The 20489-nt window shown below is 40.1% G+C and overlaps 1 protein-coding gene and 1 long non-coding RNA gene across 17 annotated transcripts in view; one reads left to right on the forward strand and one right to left on the reverse strand.

Annotated features, from left to right (window-relative positions):
• LOC119230640 (uncharacterized) overlaps positions 1-20489 on the forward strand; it is a 587338-nt gene that overhangs the window by 542464 nt on the left and 24385 nt on the right. Inside the window, exon 10 of one of the 6 annotated variants that reach the window (XR_008551842.1) lies at positions 993-1033. The exons of the other annotated variants lie outside the window; for them this stretch is intronic. This is a non-coding gene — a long non-coding RNA (uncharacterized LOC119230640). Of the gene's footprint in view, positions 1-992; positions 1034-20489 lie in introns of those variants that run through there. 6 annotated transcript variants of the gene reach the window in all.
• Positions 1-20489, reverse strand: part of FHIT (fragile histidine triad diadenosine triphosphatase) — a 1313834-nt gene that overhangs the window by 17132 nt on the left and 1276213 nt on the right. For all 11 annotated transcript variants that reach the window (XM_054695155.1, XM_054695163.1, XM_054695138.1 and 8 more), the window contains one exon: positions 8604-8710. In XM_054695155.1, the coding sequence (XP_054551130.1) occupies positions 8609-8710 (102 nt within the window). In that variant the 3' untranslated portion in view covers positions 8604-8608. The remainder of the gene's footprint in view (positions 1-8603; positions 8711-20489) is intronic.

Here is a 20489-nt window from a genome sequence, read left to right on the forward strand (position 1 = left end):
TCATCTTTAAGTTCATTGATTTTCTTTTTGGTTGTGAAAAATATGCTGTTCAATTCATTCATTGGGTTGTTGCACACTTAAATTCTAGAGTTTCCACTTGGTTCCTTTTCACATGGCCTTTTTATAGTTTCTAGCTCTCTGCTGAAATTTAAAAAAAAAAAATCTTGCCTTTTTAATCAAGAAAGTAAACAGTTACTTTAATCGTTGTATCTGATAATTCTAATCTTGCTTGTTTGTATTGACTAGTTTACTGGCATGCCAAACCTGTATATACACATAAATGTATAGGACATTGTTCTATTTGGAAGAAATTATAAGGGGGCTAGCAATTCAGTTTCTGGTTTGAAACTTTCTCAACTGCCCAGATGCTTTGAAAGTGGACCACAATTGTTACAAGGGCTAGTTTACATTGTGCTCACTCCTTCCAAGAGTTTCACTCTCCTACAACTTTGAATTTCCATTCTGATATGGACATTTAAAAGGAGTGGGTGTACCATTGGCCACCCAGATTTTATTGCTGTAGCTCTATCAGCCTCTCCAATACTCACAAATGCAATCCATTAAAAAGGAAACCAAAATTTTGGTTTCTTTTCTAGATTTATGTCTTTCTTGTACTCTGTACAATTTTTCTAGTTTAACACGGTGAGAAGTTACTTTTTTTCTTTTTTAGTGATGTGAGAGCATCCTACAAGTTTAATATTTTAATTATTGTCTAATTTCTCATAATAAACATTTTTGTAATTTGCCATCTTTAAAATATGTATCATAGGGAGAATAATCTAGAAATTGATATAGAGCCAGTGGACACTCACTCTCCATTGCTCACTATTCATGATAAATTGGAGGTAGAACATACAAAATGCCATGTGCGGTGAGAGAAGCATTAACCTCAGAAGAAAGGTAGTTTACAGCTGCTTTCCTATTGTAATGCCTATCCATTGTCTTGTATTATTTTTCATAATAACTCAGAAGTTAAATGCTTCCCATTACAGTAATTCAGAGGAAGAGAAAAGGAGGTGTGAAAGACTGATGTGTCCAACTTCAGAGAATAAGGTTAGTGGCAGTGTTGATAGGGAGCCACCTTCAATTATTTACATGCGTTTCTACTGAGAGTGCAAACAGAATGGATTGTTTACCAGACACCATTCTTAGGCGACTGCAGAATGTCTTTTGAGGACAAGTGATTAAAACACACACACACACACACATAACATATGCAATATTTATATATAATTATATAATATATATATATATATATAGGGCTGGAGGAAAACAGGGACGTATTTTTTACAAACTATGATTTTCAGCTTTCAATCCTTTCTTCTTAAAGCAAATTCTAGAAAGTTCTGTGTTAAGCTCAAAACAAACATTTGCCTTTGTGGAGGCAGTATATACCACCTGACTTTTTCTCCAGTTTCCAAATTACTTACATGAGGTTCTAGCAGGGGAAAGCAAGGTTTGCCCTGTTATACACAGTTACATAATAGTAATACTTAACCATAGTAATCAGGGGTCAGCACATTGCAGTCTGGAGACGGCAAAGAAGGGGTGGCAAGCATTTATCCCCTCAAGAAGTTGGATACAAGAAAGTGAAGCTATGTCCCCAAGATGGCCCCCAGGTCTCTTTGCTGTCTTTGCATGACTCCTGCCCTCTCCCAAGACCATGTTCTGCCTCACCCGTGAAGGAGGAAAGAGAGGAAAGGAGAGAAGGCTGAGTGTATAGAATTGGGCTGGGGTCAAATTTTACAAACATCGGTGGGACATGTGCCATTTTAATTCTCTAAATATTTTCTCCTTAGCCCCTACCCTCTTGTTCCTCTAGTTTTTGGGCTTGACTTTAATAAGGCACGGTCTCCATTGCTTACCACTTATGAGAAAGGAGAAGTAGCAGAACATACTGCAGTGCTTTTTGAATCGTCAGGAAGTATCACTAAAGAGCACCCTTTAAAGCTACTTTTGCGAGTGTGTCTTGTATTTGTTGTTTAGGCACCTACATGATAACTTAAGTGATGCCAAGCATGTCAAAATAAGGGAACTCTAACATTTAAGGGGTGGCTGAGGGACATTTTAGGCATAAGATGGAGTGATTATATAAATATTAGATATTGTTACATGATGGATCAAAAATAATAATCATGAGGATTTTCATAGCCTTTCATCATATTAAACTCCAATGTCCTCTCTAGGGGAGTCTTTTTTTCACGCCTTCTTTTCTGACAGAGACCAAAGCAAATGGTGAAAAGTAGAAGTAGGGGACTACACAGTGTAGGGGGAAATAAGTAGAGAAAGAATTAAATGTCTTGGGAAGGGGAGCAATTTTTAGAAACTTTTTTAGCCACACTAGAATATGTAGATTGATATACATTTATCTATTTATGAATGTGAGATAAGAATGGAGATGACAAATAACAATCATTGTGATGTTGATAGGCTTTATATTTCATTATCATTTGTAAGCTGCAAGTGAAAATTGAAACTTAAAAATTACTTTTGGCATTTGGTTTGCACCTTTATAAAAAGACTATGTTGATGGATCATGTAGTTCCCAGATTCATTAGGCTTAAAATTAACCATTGTTAAGCTATTTCTATCATCAGTTGAACTAAATTTCAACAGAACAGTTCTGTAGATTCTTTAACTATCAATGACTGTTAGAAATCTTTTGCCTGAGCTATTGACTACACATTAGAGAAAACTGGATCTTGGCAGAAAATCTTACACTAAACTGAAATTTCATTTTGGAACCAAGGGGTGGACTCACTACTAGAATGTTTATAAGGGGAGGTTTTAAAAATAAGATCATTTCATTTAATGATAGGGATCTATTCTGGAAAATGTGGCCTTACACAACAGGTCATTGTGTGACTGTTGCAGAGTAATTGCCCAAGTTTAGGAGGTAGAGCTACTGCACACCTAAGCTCTGATATAGCCAATTGGGAGACCACCATCATTGATCAAATTGTCTCTTAGTGACATATTAATGTAGGCTTGTCTTTTGGGTTGAGGTAGAAAAAAATAATGAAACATTAGATTTCATTCTTTCTAATATCTCTGATTCTGTGGTTCAGCATTCTCAATTTAAGCCATAAGGATTTTATATTTATCTAATCCAAATAATAGTTTTTAATTCCCTGGAATCTGATTCTATAAATGTAGTCTACACAGAATGAGAGGAGAGAGGCAGTATGGTCCAGTACAAACAGGAACTGAAGAGAAAGGAAAAAGCGAACTGAAAAAAAAAAAAAATCTTACTGTGTTTAAGATGTTGGGTGCTTTTCTGGCAAAGAGCTTTTGAACATACTAAAGTATCATTAGCCTTAGACAAGGGATCTTGCTTTTCATTTCCCTGCTAAAGAAAATCATTCATTGCATCAAGTTAAGTTTGACTGAAAATGTATTGGCAAGCACCCCATGTGGGGGTGTCATCAATACCAGATAGCAATACCTGCTAGATAACCCCCACATGGGTTATAATCCCCATGTGGGGGTTATCTAGCAGGTTTAGGATTGAATTGGTGAAGGGCTAAGTTAACACTCCTCTCCTGAGAAAGGATGAGTACTGAGCTCTGCTCCTTGGGCCTTCCCAGCAGACTTTCCCACAGTCTGCTGTGCTGACAGTGGACCCACTGAGAAAGTTAAGAATTTTTCTAAGCTGGTAGGGCAGATTTCAAAAGGTACAATTCATTGACCAGAACATGTGCAAAATAAGCAAACAGTCCTTATTCATTCATCTCGTTGTTCTATGATTGTAAGTGTGGTCCAGTGGCTGAAATTATGATGATCTTTCAAAAATCCCAGTGTCAAAATTTTGCCTTGACAGTATATCTGAAACTACTAATAATGTTATTTTGGGCTGACTCAGTTGCTTTGAAATTGCATGACTCTGTTATGAGTAAACGAGAAGCAACCAATTATCTATAGAATAATGGCACGCAGAGAGGAGCGTTTGATGAATTGCAAAGAAACAGTTTGCTGACACAACAGGGTATGAAAATCTGCCCTGCTCTGACTTTTCATATGAGCTAGGGGTGAAGTTTACATATTTTGCAAGTAACATACCCCACTCGATTCCAACACAGGGTAGGGAGATGATAAAATCTTCCCTGACTAGTACAATACACAATTGTTTTAAAACTAATTAAGAAAGTTAATGTGGTTGTATAGAGGCTGCAGTACTTAAATATTTGGGATTTTAATACCCAAATAAAGGATGATTATGTTCTAGGAAGGATGAAGGGTTAGATAAGAAATGCAGACCAACTGTCATCTAATATGATTTGGATCACAAACTGAAAGAACAAATGTGAAAACTCCATCCAGGACTCAGCCCGGTGTGCAGGGAGCGATGCATTAGTTCATTGAAGCAGAAGGCAGATGTTGAATTCCTGGAACCAAAGCGTTGCCAACCTTATCAGGGATCTGTCAGGTGGAGAGCGAGACAATGGCAGCTTTATTCAGCAACCCTTGGACTGTTGGCTTTTCCTGTGCATGGAAAAGGCACTGCCTCGTTTTCACTATTGCTTAAGAAACTGCGAGGCAAAGGCATTTTCTGCTTGGCGAAGGGTGCAAGAGCTGTCAAAACATCCTGTAGGGTAAGGTGGGAGATAAAGAGAATTCTTCTATCCGACCAAGCTAATGTTGGTGCCCTGGTGGCTGAGGAAATAGTTTATGGTTTTGGAATGCTTATCTTTGTGGTCCTGTTGCCAGTGTTGTCGTGCTGAGGATTAATCTGGGTTTCTATTTACTGATGGGTTGCTAGGTATTTCCACACAGAACATTCAGCTCATCGCTTTTTATAGTTCCTTCTCCTATATGGGGCCTTGATGGGTCTAGGCTTGCACATTCTCTGCAGTGTTAGTTGTTAAGGTAGACTATAATGGCAAACAAAATGTTAAGGCAGCCCACCCCTTGGGAGTTGGTCTGTCAAGACCAAAGGTGATTTTAAATATAACCAACTAGCCTGGAGATTCGGGAGACGGGGGGTATTGTGCAAGGCTTCCTAGCCTCTCATCATAGGGGAGCTAAGTCTGATCCCTCACCCCCATCTTATCCTTTCTATATTCCTGTTAAAAGATATGGGGAGCATGGACTGAGGGGGTTGGCAGAACGAGTCTAGAGTTAGCTTATTCTGGGTTTGAATTCTGACCTCCACTCCCACTTTCCAAAGATGAGAATCACTTGCCTGTGTAAGATAATTTTAGATGATTACAATGAATGCCACTGTAGGTTATTCTCTTTTAATCCTTTTGAGAAGGTCAAATGGCGAACCTCAGTTTGGTACTACAAGTAAATGTCTTTCTAAGGGTGACCAAGTACTGGTTGTGTTTTTTTTGTTTTTTTTTTTTTTAAACAGAGAATGAATCTCAGTCCCAATAGTATAGGCAAGCAACTATGTGGAGCTGGGATTCATCAGCATGGTTTTTCTTCTGTATTTATTTTTATACTTCTAATTATAAGTGATACACATTTTTCATTGAGGCTAAGATGGAAAGTTTAAGATGAATGAAGTGAAATTCAATAAAGTAAATAGTAAGGAAGCAGCATCCTAGGTGGTGTACATAGATGGGGAAGATCATGACTAAGTGGAAATGAATGCAATTTGGGAAACACTGTCCTCACCCAAGGTCATATTACGTAGATACATGGTGAAGTGGTAAAGAAAAGAGGGTGGGCAGCCTAGGCAAGAATCAGCTCAATCTAGAACAACTTGCAAGTAGAGCAGAGTCAGCTGGTGCAACCAAAAGACTGAGCTTTTGGTTCCAGCTGCCTATCTGAAATGTGACCTGGAAGGCAAGTGCCAGGAGGGTGGCATGAACAAGGCAGGCCAGGCAGGCCATCAGGAGAGGAAGAGGGGAGACTTCCCAGGGAACAAGGAGGCCAGGTGAACAGGGTGCAAGGGGAGCAGGGCAGGGAAGCAGTGCTGGCTGGGAAGTGAGCTCTTGTTGCAAGACGGGAAGTACCCAGGCAAGGAGAATGGCCTTGGAATTAGACTGAGTGCCATCACTTACTAAGTATTTACCTTGGGGTAACAATCCTGAGTCTGTTTCCTCATCATCTGCAAGATGGGGTAATGTTACAAGACCCACATCTTATAAATTCTTGGTAATGTTGGCTACTGTGATCATTGGAAGGCTGAGTCCCATTGGATCTGCCTGTGTGCACACTGAAAAGTGTGTAGTCCAGCTGAGTAAGCACCCTGAAAGTCTTCAGATTGATTCTGCCTAAAGACTGACTTGCTGCTGAGGGTGTAGTCAGGAAATCTTGGAGAGATCAAGTTTATATGACTTTGAGAAAAGCAATGAGTAATTTTTAAAGTATAGGTGAGTCCAAATATTGCATCAAAGTCCTATCAATTAATGAATTTCAGAAATTCCAAGAACCCCTTAACAGTGTATAGACATTTTATATCATTTTGAAATGAGGCAGAAGTTGCTAAGAACTAGGTGAATCAACTCAACAAGTCAGTTTCTAAAAAAGAATGTTTCCTTTCCCCTGTATCTCTAAAGGGAAATATATTTAGCCCCATATTACTATAAGAAATGCTGATGCTTTTGGCAAAACTCAGGACCCTATGTTTAAACCTTTCATCTCTTAGTTACAGTGTTCTTGGGCAACCCATGTTACCCATTCTGACTGCTGGGAAAACTGAAGGTGACTTCTTTATTCTGTAAACAAAGACCCTTAAAGAGTTATGAATGTTATTTTCAAAACCTATAGGGACTCTGACAATAGTTTGTATAGTAAGTTAGAGTGAGTATTTTTCTGACAAGACTTATAAGACAAGAGATGTTAGGCCTCAAGACAAGTCAGAAGCAAAAACTGACAAAGCAAAACATATGGGAAACACGGGTAAGATGTTTCAATCCTCTTGAAGCATTTAGAGAATGCATACTAAAACAGAAGCCTGCAATTCAGTAAGCTTTGGAAAGGCTTACAGCTGTCTTCATGCTACCTAAAAGTACCATTACAGAATAAACCCAGAAAGGGAAAAAAAAAAAATCAGCCTATGAGCCCCATTTGATTGGGACATTCCAAAATGACACACTGGTTTTCAGAATAGGACAGAAAGAAGTTTGTAATCATGCCAGTAGGCCTATGTTCTTATGGAAACAATTTTGATTCTAAAAAAAAAAAAGGAAGGTGAATAGTAGTAAATTTTAAAAATAAAATATCAGTGACAGCTTCTGCTGGCGCCACACTATATCCCTTCAGGCAACTGAATGCAGAGCTGAAACGCCAATGACAAGAATGAAATGAGCTTTCTAGAATGGTAGGCCTGAGCACAACACACTTGAGCAGGTGGGGGAGAGTTGATACTGGATCTTTAAGTAATTAGACTACTTTACAAAGGAGGTTTGAGGAGAAAAGGCCAAAAACTGGACAAACATTTTAAACATTAAAAATAGACTTATATTCATTGTATTCCATTTTGAAATGTACTTTCTAGTTAAAAATCCCAATCACTAAGTGATTCATACAATTTTATATAATTCAATTGCTACCAGTAATTGTGCACTAATTGTGTTTTTAATTTGTATCTGATCTACATTAGCAGCTTATAATATAAACACATTTTACACAACACCAGATGAAGCACACAATTTTAAAATGAATCAGGGTTCTATGATCACTAAGGAAGTTTATTAATAGGGTTCCCAGGGGCCTCCCTGGTGGTGCAATGGTTAAAGACAGTGCTAATCAAGCTATCAACAGCCAATGCAGCACAAGTTTGATCCCCAGGCAGGAAGCTGACCACATGGCACAGCAGACCTCTCCTGCCTCACCCACTGCTCCCCTCAGCAGTGTATTTCAGTAGATCTACCTCTTCTGCTCCCCACACTCTCTGGTGAATCCTCTTACTCCCCCCCCACACCTCTGGCTTACACCCCAGTTTTTGTATGCATAAATACATATTTAAAAAATAGCATTCCCAGATAAATTTAAAAATTTTAGAATATCCATGAGCCCCTTCAAATAGTATAGTTTGCTTTGTAGATGCATTTTGCAAAGGAGATTGGCTGTATAACTTTCTACCAGATTCTTCACTCTATGACCTTCCAGCAGTTAAATGTCATTAATGCAAAGAGAATTCAATCACTCCTGACCTTTCCTGGCAGCCTGAGCTTCTTAGCAGCCAAGGCAAAAAGCAAACACAAGGGGCAATTTACCAAAAGGCAGCAGGGAATAAGAGGCACAGTGGAAAAAGTGGCAGTGGTAGATGGCACTGGTTCACAGGGCCTTGAGCCTGAGGGCCTGTCAATGCATTTTGACCTTTTAAATGATCAGATTTGAGTTACAAACTATCTTGAGCTGCTTCATGGAGACTAGATTGGAGAGAGGCAGCACTGGGGAGAGGACTAAGGTGATGTTGGACCGGACTGGGGGTGCTGGCTAGAAGGAAGTAAATAGGAGTTATATAGGAGCAAGGAGGTGGTCCAGAAGTTGGAATCAATCCCTCAAGTGTCAGGATTTCCTATATGCTTTGTCTTTTGCAGCCACTACCCAAGGGTGTTAGCAGCTGCTTTTCTGTGTTCCCCTTTGGGCTGAGAGCCCCTTTCTTGAGGTCCCTTGGGGGGTCTCAGTGATGTAGTGCGCAGTCTCACCTGTATCACTGAAAGTAGACCCGCAGCGCCGCTGCTTCTGCTGCCATCTCCTCCTCGGATCTCCATGAGGCGGGAGAGTCCTCATCCTCTTTGTCATGTTTCTGGAGCTTTGGAGAGAAAAATGGAATAGCTTCATTAATATCCTTGGAATCTCCTTGAGCAAGTGTTGGCTAAGCAGACTTCACAAATTAGCGGCTGAGAGGTGTGTGTCTTCTAATTGAATTAGTTGCCAAATTTTGAAAATGGGGAAGTTTCATAATTGAAATAATTTCCAATTTCTATAATGAAATAATCATACTAAGCCACACTGTGGCCTCTTTGCTGAGACTGAGGGTCACAGATTTGGGGAAGTTGGGGCATTACCATAACCCCTACACTCTAACCATATTATACTTGGCAGACCTCATTCATTTTGCTTTTTAGACTGAGTCACTGAGTTTATACGCGCGCATGACCATTCCCCCAAGCTGGCCTGTGATTTTCTATATTGTTTTTGGCTTTGTCTCTCTGATATGAGTTCTGAGCAATTTTTTTTTCCCCATGAACCAAAATAGCCAAAATAAATTGATAATAATACAAGAGCCCTGAGTACTCAGTAAGAAATAAGTGTATCAATCAAGAGTCTCCACACAGGTAAACAATAAAAGAAATTAAATGAGGAAACAACTTATCAAAAAATGAATAGTCTTAGTCAATTGAATCATTTTGAAATCCTCTTTAGAGTCCCATACTTATTAGAAAAAAAATCTTTTCTCAGATTTACATAGAGAATGAATAAAATGTCAGTTCTGTCTGAGAGAGGATGTTCTCAAAAACGGTCTTCATTGGAAGAGCTCAATTTTCTTTTTTAATCTTCTATTGCAATTCAGTTTTATTAACTAAATTTGTTATTCCTATGTGAGGCTCTGTACTTTCTAAAATACTAGAAGTATAGGGCCTCCCTGGAGATGCAAGGGATGGAGTTTCAGCACTATCAAGCTATCAGCAGCCACTGACTGCAGCAAGAGTTTGATCCCCAGCCAGGGAGCTAACCACATGACGCAGCAGACCTCCCCTGACTCTCCCGCTGCTCCCCTCAGCAGTGTATTTCAGTCAGTCTGCCTGTTCTGCACCGCCCTCGATCTCTGGTGAATCCTCTCAGCACCCCCATACCACTGGCCCTCACCCCAGCTATTGCATGCATAACTAAATAAATCTAAAAAAAATACTAGAAGTATAAATTCTCCATAGGATGCCAGTGTGGTATTTTGTGTTAAGTCATTTGAAGGGATTGAGGCATAGTAATTAATAACATCCATAATGACTACTATTTGTGATGCAAAGGGCAGTAGCTTTGTTGTATATTATCTTGTGGTGCATTTTTTTCATTAATCCTTACTATATAACCACTACATAAGGCAGGTACTACCAATATTTAGCCCCCTCTTATGAAGAAAGAATTTGCGGTCAGGAATTTGAGGTTACATTTACTTGTCAAAAATCACCAGCCAGGCAGCAATAATGCGAGTTATTCCCAACAAATTTTGCCTTTTTTGTCTAGTTGAGGGGGACTACATTAAATTCTAACACTGGCCAGTGGTCACTCAAACTTTGCAGGCTTAGAAAAGAATCTTGCTGACTCAGCAAAAACAAAAAACAAAAAAACCACCATTTATCAACTCAAATAGTGACATTTGCGATCTCAGGCAAAAACCACTCTAAATCTAACCCAGAGACTCCCACCCTGGAAGCTTGTAGCAGATAAAGAAATTCCCCCTTGTTTCAGAGCTGACATTGCTACAGAAGGCAAAACAGGGAGGGAACAATAGCCTGCCTCTCCAGCAGAGCTATATTTCTACTGGGGTAAGTTTGAGTCTAAATGAAGTTCATTAGCATATAACTGAGCCACAAATATGTTTATGAGGGTCATGGATCTTCAGCTCAGAATTCGGCTGCCAGCACGCTAGTTTTACATTTTGCCACATAGATTTAACTCTCCTTAGTGGGAGAAAACCACATTAAGAAGTCATTTCCTTCCTTGCAGAGGCAGATATGACGCACTTGCTACAGGCAAGTCAAATGGGATTGCTATTTTTCTACTCAAGAACTAATTTTCATTTTGATACTCGCTGTAGGTCTGTTATAAATCCATCTTGTAACAATTCAATAAGATGACAAAGAACAATATAAACCCAGAAAATATGGCCTTCCCACTTCTGGTACTGCCATTGCAAGACACAGAAATCAAGCATAAAGTGGCCTCACCGATGCAGATCATAACAGATGAGTCCAAATAATTTAGAGCCTGCGAACGTTAATGCCTCCCTGGTTATTAGGCGACCGTCTGTTATTGTCATATGCCTTACAGATGGCAACGTTGTGCCAACGCTTAGAAGTTGTTTTCGGGAAATAGGGAATAAATAAAACAAGAACTAATCATATTTGCAAAGTTCTGTTGTATATGGCTTTTAAAATGGAGAGGTTTCCCTCTTAAAAGCCCCAGATGGAAGCATGTGGTTTGCTTTGGAACAGCCGAGCTCAATCCTGGCTGCCCATTGGAATCACTAAAAATTTCTAATGCCTAGGTCCACCCCAAGGATTCTGATTTAATTGGTCTGAGAGTAGCTTAGGTTTAGGAATTTTTTTCAAACTCTTCAGAAAATTGTGAGGGGCACTTATCGTTAAGAAGCACTGCATTTGGGAGACCTGTGTGCACATGTGTATGTGTTTAGACAGAGCTCATAGGCATACAGAAATAATGCTTTTGCTTTAAGTCCACTGTTTGTAACCCATCAACACTAACAGGGCTATCTTGCAAGCCCTGCTCCAGAACTGCTTTTCTTCTATCCCCTTTTCTTCTTTCTGTTGCTGGAGTGTCTTGGCGACAAGACTTGTCCTAGCAACGCCAGGAAGTTGATCTTTGAATGGGCTTTCAGTCTTGCAACTCTGGAAAAAGCTCTGATTGGGAGACTTGTGTCCTAGAAGGGCCACTCAGGTGACTTAGAAATTAAATGTACTGTGGTTTGGAGTCAACTTCTGCTTCCCCTAAGGCAACCTAAGAAACCTGGTAGCTATAAGCCACTGCCCTGGCTCCTAGAGATAAGCCTTAATGATTTTAACAGTGGCTTATCCAAAAGACACTATTTTCCTTGGGGAGACTTTAATGGAGGAGTTTTACATCACATGAACCTTCCAGATCACTTCAGTCTATCCCCAGAGGGAAAGGCAGTGACTATTAATACAGCAGCCATTTATCCTGTCCCTTCAGTGCCAGGGACTGGCCCTGGCTCTAGCACACGGAAGCAGACAGCTCCCTTTAATTGTCCTCTGGGACCACCTAGATAGGAAATATAGGCACAAAATGGTTACTTTATGAGTGAGAGGGGCTTTATCTAATGGGAAGGATGCTGCAGAGGAACTAGCCTAGTTACTTTCACCAGAGTGATTAATAAGCAGCATCCAGTAAGAGCTATCGAAGAAGAGGTTAGGCCTAGACTTTAACATGAGAAGAGCAACCTCTTTAACTTCCCTATGCCTCCATTTCTCTCTATTAAAAAGGAAGTGTTAAAGGGTTACAAGCCAGTTATTTCTGGTATTAAATAACTTAGCATTCATTGCTATTACTTTATTAGAGTAGGTATGACGATGACCAACCCACAGATGACGTATCCAGGAATAAAAATGCCTTCTATTCATGGTTTTCCAGTGGTCTATATCTTTGGGAACCCTAACTACTATGTATGAGGGTTAAAAGCTGTGAGCAGAATTCAGGTCTACAGTAATTAATCTAATGAGACAGTCAAGTCTGGGGAGAAAACCTCACTTCTTTGACTCCAAAATTACCTGCTATAATCGCTCTCAGGGCTGTTGTAAGGAGTGAATTAGGTATTAAATGGAGGCTTGTCAGAGGAAAAAGTATGTGATGAGGGCCAAATGCAGTCAAAATTGCCCTGGGAGCAAGATTGTCAGTTTTAGCAAATAAAAATATAGGATGACACTCAATTAATTTTAATGTATTTCATGCATTGTTTGGAGCATACTTATACTGGAAATGCACTGTTTAACTGAAATTCAGTTGTAACCGGGCTTCCTGTATTTTATCTGGCAACTTATTTGAGGAAACCTCTTAGGGAAGACATCACAGGAATTACTTGGCTGGCTTTTGGGTTGTTCCCAATCCTGACTAACTATGAATCCTGAAAAAGACAAGAGACTGTCCAAAGGAAAAAAAAAATTGAAGGCTAGCATGTCGTGCACTCTAGGGCTTATTATCAGTATTATTGTACTGAATGTGGAATTTAAACGGTGCTAATAATGTACCGTACAGTCTAAGTTCTAAGATGCACACTTTTTCACATGGTAACATGTCTGAAATCAAAGCCTGTCCTCCAGTTGACAGTGTGTCAGACTTTAAGTGGCAGTGTTTTCTATTCTTAATACATGAAATAACAGGGTCTCTTCCAATTGAAGGCATCTGGATTAAATGAACTACTGTTCTCTGTCTCTGCTCTCAGCAGTTCCATTATGTCCCATAAGTTAAATGTGACTCAACTCATACACATACTCAGCACCATGGCTGATGTAATGCTTCATTCTTCTCTCTCCCAATGCAGCCACGACATTTAAAAGCACTTTCAAAGACGCTAGGTTCTTTGGATGACGTGCACACCAAAGTTTGCAAAAACTTGAACTAAAATCTGTATTCACATTCAACAGGTTGAAGTCTGTGATGGCTTCTTGAAGTGAATTCCATTTCTATACAGCTTTGAAAAGAGATTTTTTAAAAAATGTATCTGCAGTCATCCTACTTTATCTCCCTGAAATGATTTTCGGGGAAAGGTAGTGTTAACAGGATTTCTGATTGAAGTAGTGATATGTGTTGATTTGACACTGCACTCCTTCCTCTGCAGTGTGTTATCACTAGGCATGAGGGGTAACAGCGAAGTCCCTGGTGTAATGCTCAAAGTGCCTTGGCTATTGACATTTCAATAGTTCTATAATGGAATACAGTAGGAGGAATGATTTACAATAATTTAAATGTTCTTTAGAATTTGGAACCAAGCTGAAGTAAAATGCCATATTGTCTTGAAAGGAGGAAAAAACAATTTATGCCACTTCTTAAAGAAGTGGCTGACTATAAACTTGGGTATTGGTATAAAATACATTTATATTTCATGGCTATTAGTTTTATAAAATAATGTAAAGTTCAGAAATCTTAAACCATTTCTTATGGGTTGATGGTTCTATTCAGACAGGTGTTTATATAAAGTCTTGAAAGGAAAATGATTTCATCAATAAATTTTTTGACCCAGTTCTCATTTACAAATTTAAATTTAGCCAATATGATTTGTTAAGCACTTAATATATCCCAGGCAATATTCTAGGTCTTATAAAATTATAACGATGAATAAGCCCAAAATCTTGGCCTCTCAGGGTCTTGTTGCCCAACAGATTCATGAAAGTACTGGACTAGAAGTTCCATCAATGTATTCCAGATTATCTGGGGAAGAAAGTAATTCTTGCTGGGGTAGAATTTTTCACTGGAGTTGAAAGATGGAGATGAAAATTTAAGGGGTCATTCTGGGCATTGGGATCAGCTCCAGCAAACACACGATGTGAGTATCAGTTTGGCAATCTGTGCCCATTGCCAGCTTCACCAACTAATTGCAGCATTCTTTACTGCTGAATCCTAATGTGGTGTTCCTAGGCAGCCTGGCCATCTGTCGGGGTTGTCAAGAGAGCTGAGATCTACTTGCCATTTAGAGACACCTTAACATTTCATTGTTGAAAGATAGGCTATGCACCCCAGTACCCCATAAGCCTCATGTTCTGCAATTGTATAGACAGAAAGCTATGCCATTTTCAAGTATCTTTCAGTCCCTCTGATTAATCAAAGTCTCAGTTGGGGCTAGCAGGTCCTTACATGGTTCCACCATGACCTCTAGTGAAGCAGAAGAGCCCTCCAGAATCTAGTTAGGATAGAAGGTGATCTTTAATTAGATTATATTTATTTTGAGGGTTGTCTCCTGTTTACAATATCTAAAGCTTTCAAAGGACATTTAAGTTAAAAATGAGTTTATTGAAAGATATTCTAAGTAAAACACTGTGGGAAGTACAACATTAAAGACAGCATTAGCTTCGGGAGCTGAGATGGGAGAATTGACTGAAGATGTGAGGTGTGGTCAGTTTTGTTGGGCTGAACTGTAGAAGACTTCAGATTTTTCTTTTTTTGGTTTGTTTTTGACAGATGTTTTGGAAGTCAGAATAATTTCATATTATAAATGTTCTGAAGAAAGATAGCATTGTGATTTTTAAGACTGGTAGAATTTGGGGTAGAGGGGTTTGCAGGAAGGCCTCACTGAAGATGTGATAGTTAAGCTGAAACATGAACAATGATTTCACGTTCTTAAGCAAAGAGCTGGGATAAAAATATTTCAAGTAGAGAGAACAGTAAGTGCAGAACCTTAAAGAAAAGGGAAGCTTGGTGGAAGTAACTGCTAGAAAAGTAAGGGAGACAGTAAGGATCATTCACAGCCCTTAGGAATGGCTAAGAAGTTTGGATTTTATTTTTGGTGCAAAGAAAATATTAAAGAGATGGCAGCAGGGAAGGTGTGAAAGGACTAAAACAACTTTCATAGAGAGCTGTCTGGCTAGAGAATGAATTACAGGGAGACGAGGTCCTGCAGGAGCTGAGACAAGAAATGGCGGCATTGGGGTAGTAGGTACTGAGGGGAGCTCAGTTGCCCACACAAAAGTGAAATGGTTGGTTAGGGAGAGGGGCTTGATCCCTCCCTGAAGATGTACTTTACCCCTGAGAGCTTCCTTCCGTTTGTAAAACATAGATTGATCCTGGCTTCCAGGCTCAAAGGCTGCTCCAAACCAGTGTGAAAGTCACTGTCTTCCAGCCCAGGATGCACCTCTTTTCAGCCACACACAACCGCCTCCCCCGGCCCCCAAGAACCTTCCTGGATCATTTAGCGTGGAGTTGAGTTACATTTAACAATTTTGAGTATTTCACAATCCTGAAAGTTTTCTCACTTTCTGTCACATACACACACAAGCAGTATCCTTTGAGCACAAGTTTCCTTCCCAAACAACAAAGCCCTTTCTCTAAGTGCTGGTTATTGAGCAGATAGTTACCCACTTGGGCTTTCTTAGTGTCCTAATAAATCACCTCTTGCTTTCACTTAAGGAGGTGGGGTGGGGGAGAAACCTGTACCCTAACCTCTGGCTTCTGTGTCTGCTTTCTTAGAACCCTGAGGTTGTTTAAATATCTCTTTATGCAAAAATATGTTAATAGATTTCCTTCATATTCTTTACCTATGGGATCCCCAAGCTGGGGCTCTGGACTAATAGCTAGATCACAGAGACCTCTAAGTGCAACTAAATAATCTCTGTGTTACCTCTATTCACTGTGAAATTTCCGAAGCTCAGATCTTTGCCCTTTATGGTAAGAAATTCAGGTAATCAACAGAGCATTCATCATTTGATTAGTTGCTGAAGCTTTAACTTAAGCCTAAGTTGCTTGAGTAAAAGCTAAAGATTTTTTAGTGCTGCCAATGGGGCCAAAATGCTGAAATAAGCTCTTATATTAATTAATGGCATCCTACTTTCAAGGAGTATAGAGTGTTGATGTTTAAGAATTTGTAACCCCCCAAAGTATTTATTAACTAGAAAATCACAGTACTGGAAAATAATTATGCCAAACCGCTGTACTATAACAGAACCCAATTGCTTATCCAATTATACATTAAAGTATCACATTGTCAAGCCAATTGCCAAAGCAGCAAATGAGACTTTGCCAGCACCACGATTTGGACCAGATATTACTCAACTGATTATGCTGTGAATGGCCTTCAGAGAATCCCATGCACCCTATAAAACCTGTACAAATCTAGGTGAGAAATTCAGGGTTGCTGGCATACATGGCTGCTAACAGAAAATCACTTTAATTGGTTAGACATTACAGTTTGCTGAGCTGCTCCTAACAAGCTTCTGATGGAAAACTGCAAAGGGGAACTGTTGCTTCTGGTCCTGTGCAGAGTTTATTTCAATTAAAACATCAGAGGAGTCACTTCCTGTCAAGGGAGCAGCCATCATTGGGCTGACCTGAAATGTGTATTTGAGAAAAGAAACCCCAGGCGGGGCCTCCTGCATCTGCCTTGCTGCCTCCCAGCTGGCCACTATTTAAAACTTTCTTACTATGACATCAGGGCTGTTGAGGAACAAGACTCAGCCACTGGGCTGTGATGGGCCATGGGGAAGGGGGTGGATAAGGGAATTGCTACATGGGATAATCGCTGGCATTGACGGAGTGAAGGACAAACTCAGCTTATTCTTGGGACACCTAATTGCTGACATTTTCTTCACAGATTCCTATAGTGAGCCTAACAGCTGGCCTCAGCATCTCAGATGACATAGCCATATGGCCATGGCAAAGCTACCAGTGTTCGGAGAACAATCTATTGTGGCTCTTTGCTCTTCAAATTAGAATCACCCTCAACAATAATTTGGTAAAAGCCTCCTATCTAGCACCCCGACTTGTAGAAATCACTAAATCACGACAACATTCATTGTTGTATCTTCATGGATTGCTGTCTGACACCCAGTAGTAGGTTTTCATGGTGCATTTGTCAAAGGTGGTGTTAAATTGACTTTCCCTCCTGGCATAATAGCCATGCAAGTTCATCCTTCCCATTTTCCAGATGAAACAACTGTCTCTTAGCAACTTAATTCACTCAACCATCTTTGCATGGCTATTAGGACCAGTATTTATGTGAATCAGAAATAGTTTGCTGACTCCTACTGCACCAATGGATCTACTTGAATTCTTGGGAGCTTTCCTTTGGTTAATTTTTGAAAACGTAAGTGACAAAACAGCACAGAAAAGAAAACCAAAATTGCATCTAGAGATGACTCCCTTCCCACAAACTGGAATCAGGGTCAGGCTGGGGTACTTCCTTTGTGAGGGGTATTTGCAACTCAGGGTACTTTTCAGTACGTAACTGCTGGTTACCAACATCCCAGCACCGGCTTCATCCTTTCTGAGCTCTACTGATTCTGCAGTGGACAGGATATTGGGGAAACAACAGGGGCTAGAGATTTCTACCAGTTTGATTTCCTTAGGCCTTCTGTTTTTAAAACTACGCTCACTGAGAAATGAAATGAAACTCCTTCTGAAAGGGAAGTTTGTGATGGAACAAACTTCAGAGAAGGAAACATTTATTCAAAAAGCAATTTCCTTGGCCAGTCGTGTTCTATGAGCCTCCCCGCCCCCCTGTGTTTTGGATAGTGGTACTTGAACAAGAGTGGTCAATCTGTGGGTACTCAGAATGAGGAAAAGGAAAAAGGACCAATTTCTGCTTTCATTGAATCTCCTGAACATTTTGTTTCATATTTGCTCCGCAACAATATGGCTTATTTTTTCAAAGTCACTTTACAGAATGTTTGGAAGCACAGTCCAGCAAGACAGCTGCCCCTGAACAGAGTCCAATGTCTACACTGCAAGGAGCTAAGTAAACCCACCACCAGGTGATGGGGTGACCGCATGGCCCACAAAAATATACTGCTGTGGCCTCAGAATCCTACTCAAAACAGTGTTCCAGGAAGCCAAAAACGGGCCCTCAAAATCAAACCCATTTGAAGAATCTGAACTAGGCGAGGGGTGGTGGCACAATACAAGTCTCTCAAGTACTAGAAGCATGTTTCACTGTAGAACTCACTGAAATATTCAAAAATAGTGATGTCTATCATGCACTGGTGCAGGATACAGAGCATGAGAGTAAGGAAAGTGAACTAGACAATGCGGGGTGGGGGGCATGCTCCCAAGGCGTGACAATGGGGGAGAAAGCAGCAAATGCAAATACCCAAAGAAAGGGAAGAATTGTTTGCTCAGTTTATGAACTGGATAAAGACCAGTGACTGAAGCAGAGTGACCAGTCCCCAAAGATGACATAGAGAGGTAGGTGAATTTATCTTCCTTCAATGCTAGAAAAGAAGAGGGGACAGACTATTCATTTGGTTACATCACGTTACAGGGTGTACTATGTAGTAGCTACAGAGTAGCAGTAGTTCCTTTTGCTAGGCTCAGGAGAATAATAATCAGGAGAAAGTAGGCCCAGACTCTGGGAGCTGAAGGTAGAGAGGTCCATCTGTAACAGCTGGGCCCAGCTTTGCCTGTGAGCACAAGCAGTGACATTTCATGGCCTCAGCTTTGCTTACTGGGTATCTGCCTCCCCTTAACATCAGACTCTGCTAATAGGAAACTTTCCACAGAAAATCAGGTGAGCGCCAAGTGGCTATTTGCACAAGTGGTGACCACCACAGAGCAGCAAGGGCACAGGCTGACCTCGCAAAGTTCTTTCCGAATGTTCACCATATGTTTGGCAGAGTTAAATGAGCTGTCCTAGCACCATCCGGCCAGGTGCCTGGCACTGAAACCCACATGTTGGCAGATGAAAAATGACTAATAAAAAATCTGTATTCCAAGGGTACTCACCACTCTGCTGAATTGGTTACGATTTCTTCTTTGTACAAGATGATTCTGCCTTTGGTTACAGAACTGCACCCTCTGAAGCTGCCATACACCCATTGGAAGTAACATGCCCACTGTCACTCACAACCCCGTTCATGCCTGATGGCGCTGTTCCAATGCCCTTCAAAGAACCTGGCCTGTGTGAGTTGCACAAACAAATTGGGAGCCAACCTTTCCCAAGTGCCTCTCTCTATTCCATTTAAAAACCTTCTCTAATGAAGACATAAAGCTCTGGATGTGGCTGAAACACTAAGCTTGCCATGCGTGACAGCAGATCTTTGTCACAGAGGATTTCAAATGCCTTTTTTTTTAAAAAAAGGAATACTTAAAAGGAAAGAAACTGAAATTTCCTTATTATAGGCTCGACTGTTCATTTTATACACCCTATAAGTGACCATAATCCAGAAATCAACAGACAGCAGAGATGTAAGGTGACTGCAAACACACACACACACACACACACACACAGCTTCATGACAGAGAAAAATTAAAATGTGACGCCAGGCTTGTGACTTTTCTGGAATATTGGGCTACAGAAGAGACGCCTCACCTTTTTTTAGCTTCCTACTGTACATCTAATCTCCTGATTATTTATTACGGAGATGCTCAAGAGGCACTAACAAGAGTCAAACTTGGCATTTATTCATATAAATTTATAGGACATGCATCTGTGTGTATATAAGCCTGTCTTTGTCTCATATTTATAGGCCATGATTTAAAAAAAAATAGTATCTTTGGTATTCCTGTTACACCTGAAAATATCGTTGGGAATTATAAGTTCACAAGTGAACAACCCATCAAGATCTTTTAAGATTCCTAATCTTTTAACTAATATCACCTCAATGCTGCTTGAGGGTTTGGTTGGTTTTTAAAGACTAAGATATCAAAATGCTTTAAAATAGTTTTTCATAATTTCAAGTATCTATTTAAAGGCCCAGAAACAAATGTGAAAAATGCTTGTTCCTAGAATCAGGGCTTGATACAGATATATAAAAAGGTTTCCAGGCCAAAGATCTATGTGACATCTCTCTCTCTCCTGCCATATTGCTTCTGTCCCTGGCTTGAACGCTCCAGGAATGGGGATTTTACTGCTCCCTGAGGCTGACATGCAATTCACAAGCTGTGCCATTCTTCCTCATCCCAAACTTGAATTCTCCTTCCCCTAACTTCTACCCATAAGCCCTCATTCAAGCTCTTAGATTCATAGAGCATAAGATCAAATTAGTATAAAAAAATCACCTTCAAATGTTGGTGAATGTGAGCTACACCTAAATCTGGCAATACCATGGTGTAGAGAGGCTACGGACCTGCAGGATTATGCTGACACCGCTGATGAAAGGATATATTGGAGTAACCTCTTTGGAAAACAAGTT

The sequence above is a fragment of the Talpa occidentalis genome, unplaced genomic scaffold, assembly GCF_014898055.3.
Source record: "Talpa occidentalis isolate TD23 unplaced genomic scaffold, MPIMG_talOcc4v2.1 talOcc4.10, whole genome shotgun sequence".
Classification (NCBI taxonomy): Eukaryota; Metazoa; Chordata; class Mammalia; order Eulipotyphla; family Talpidae; genus Talpa; species Talpa occidentalis.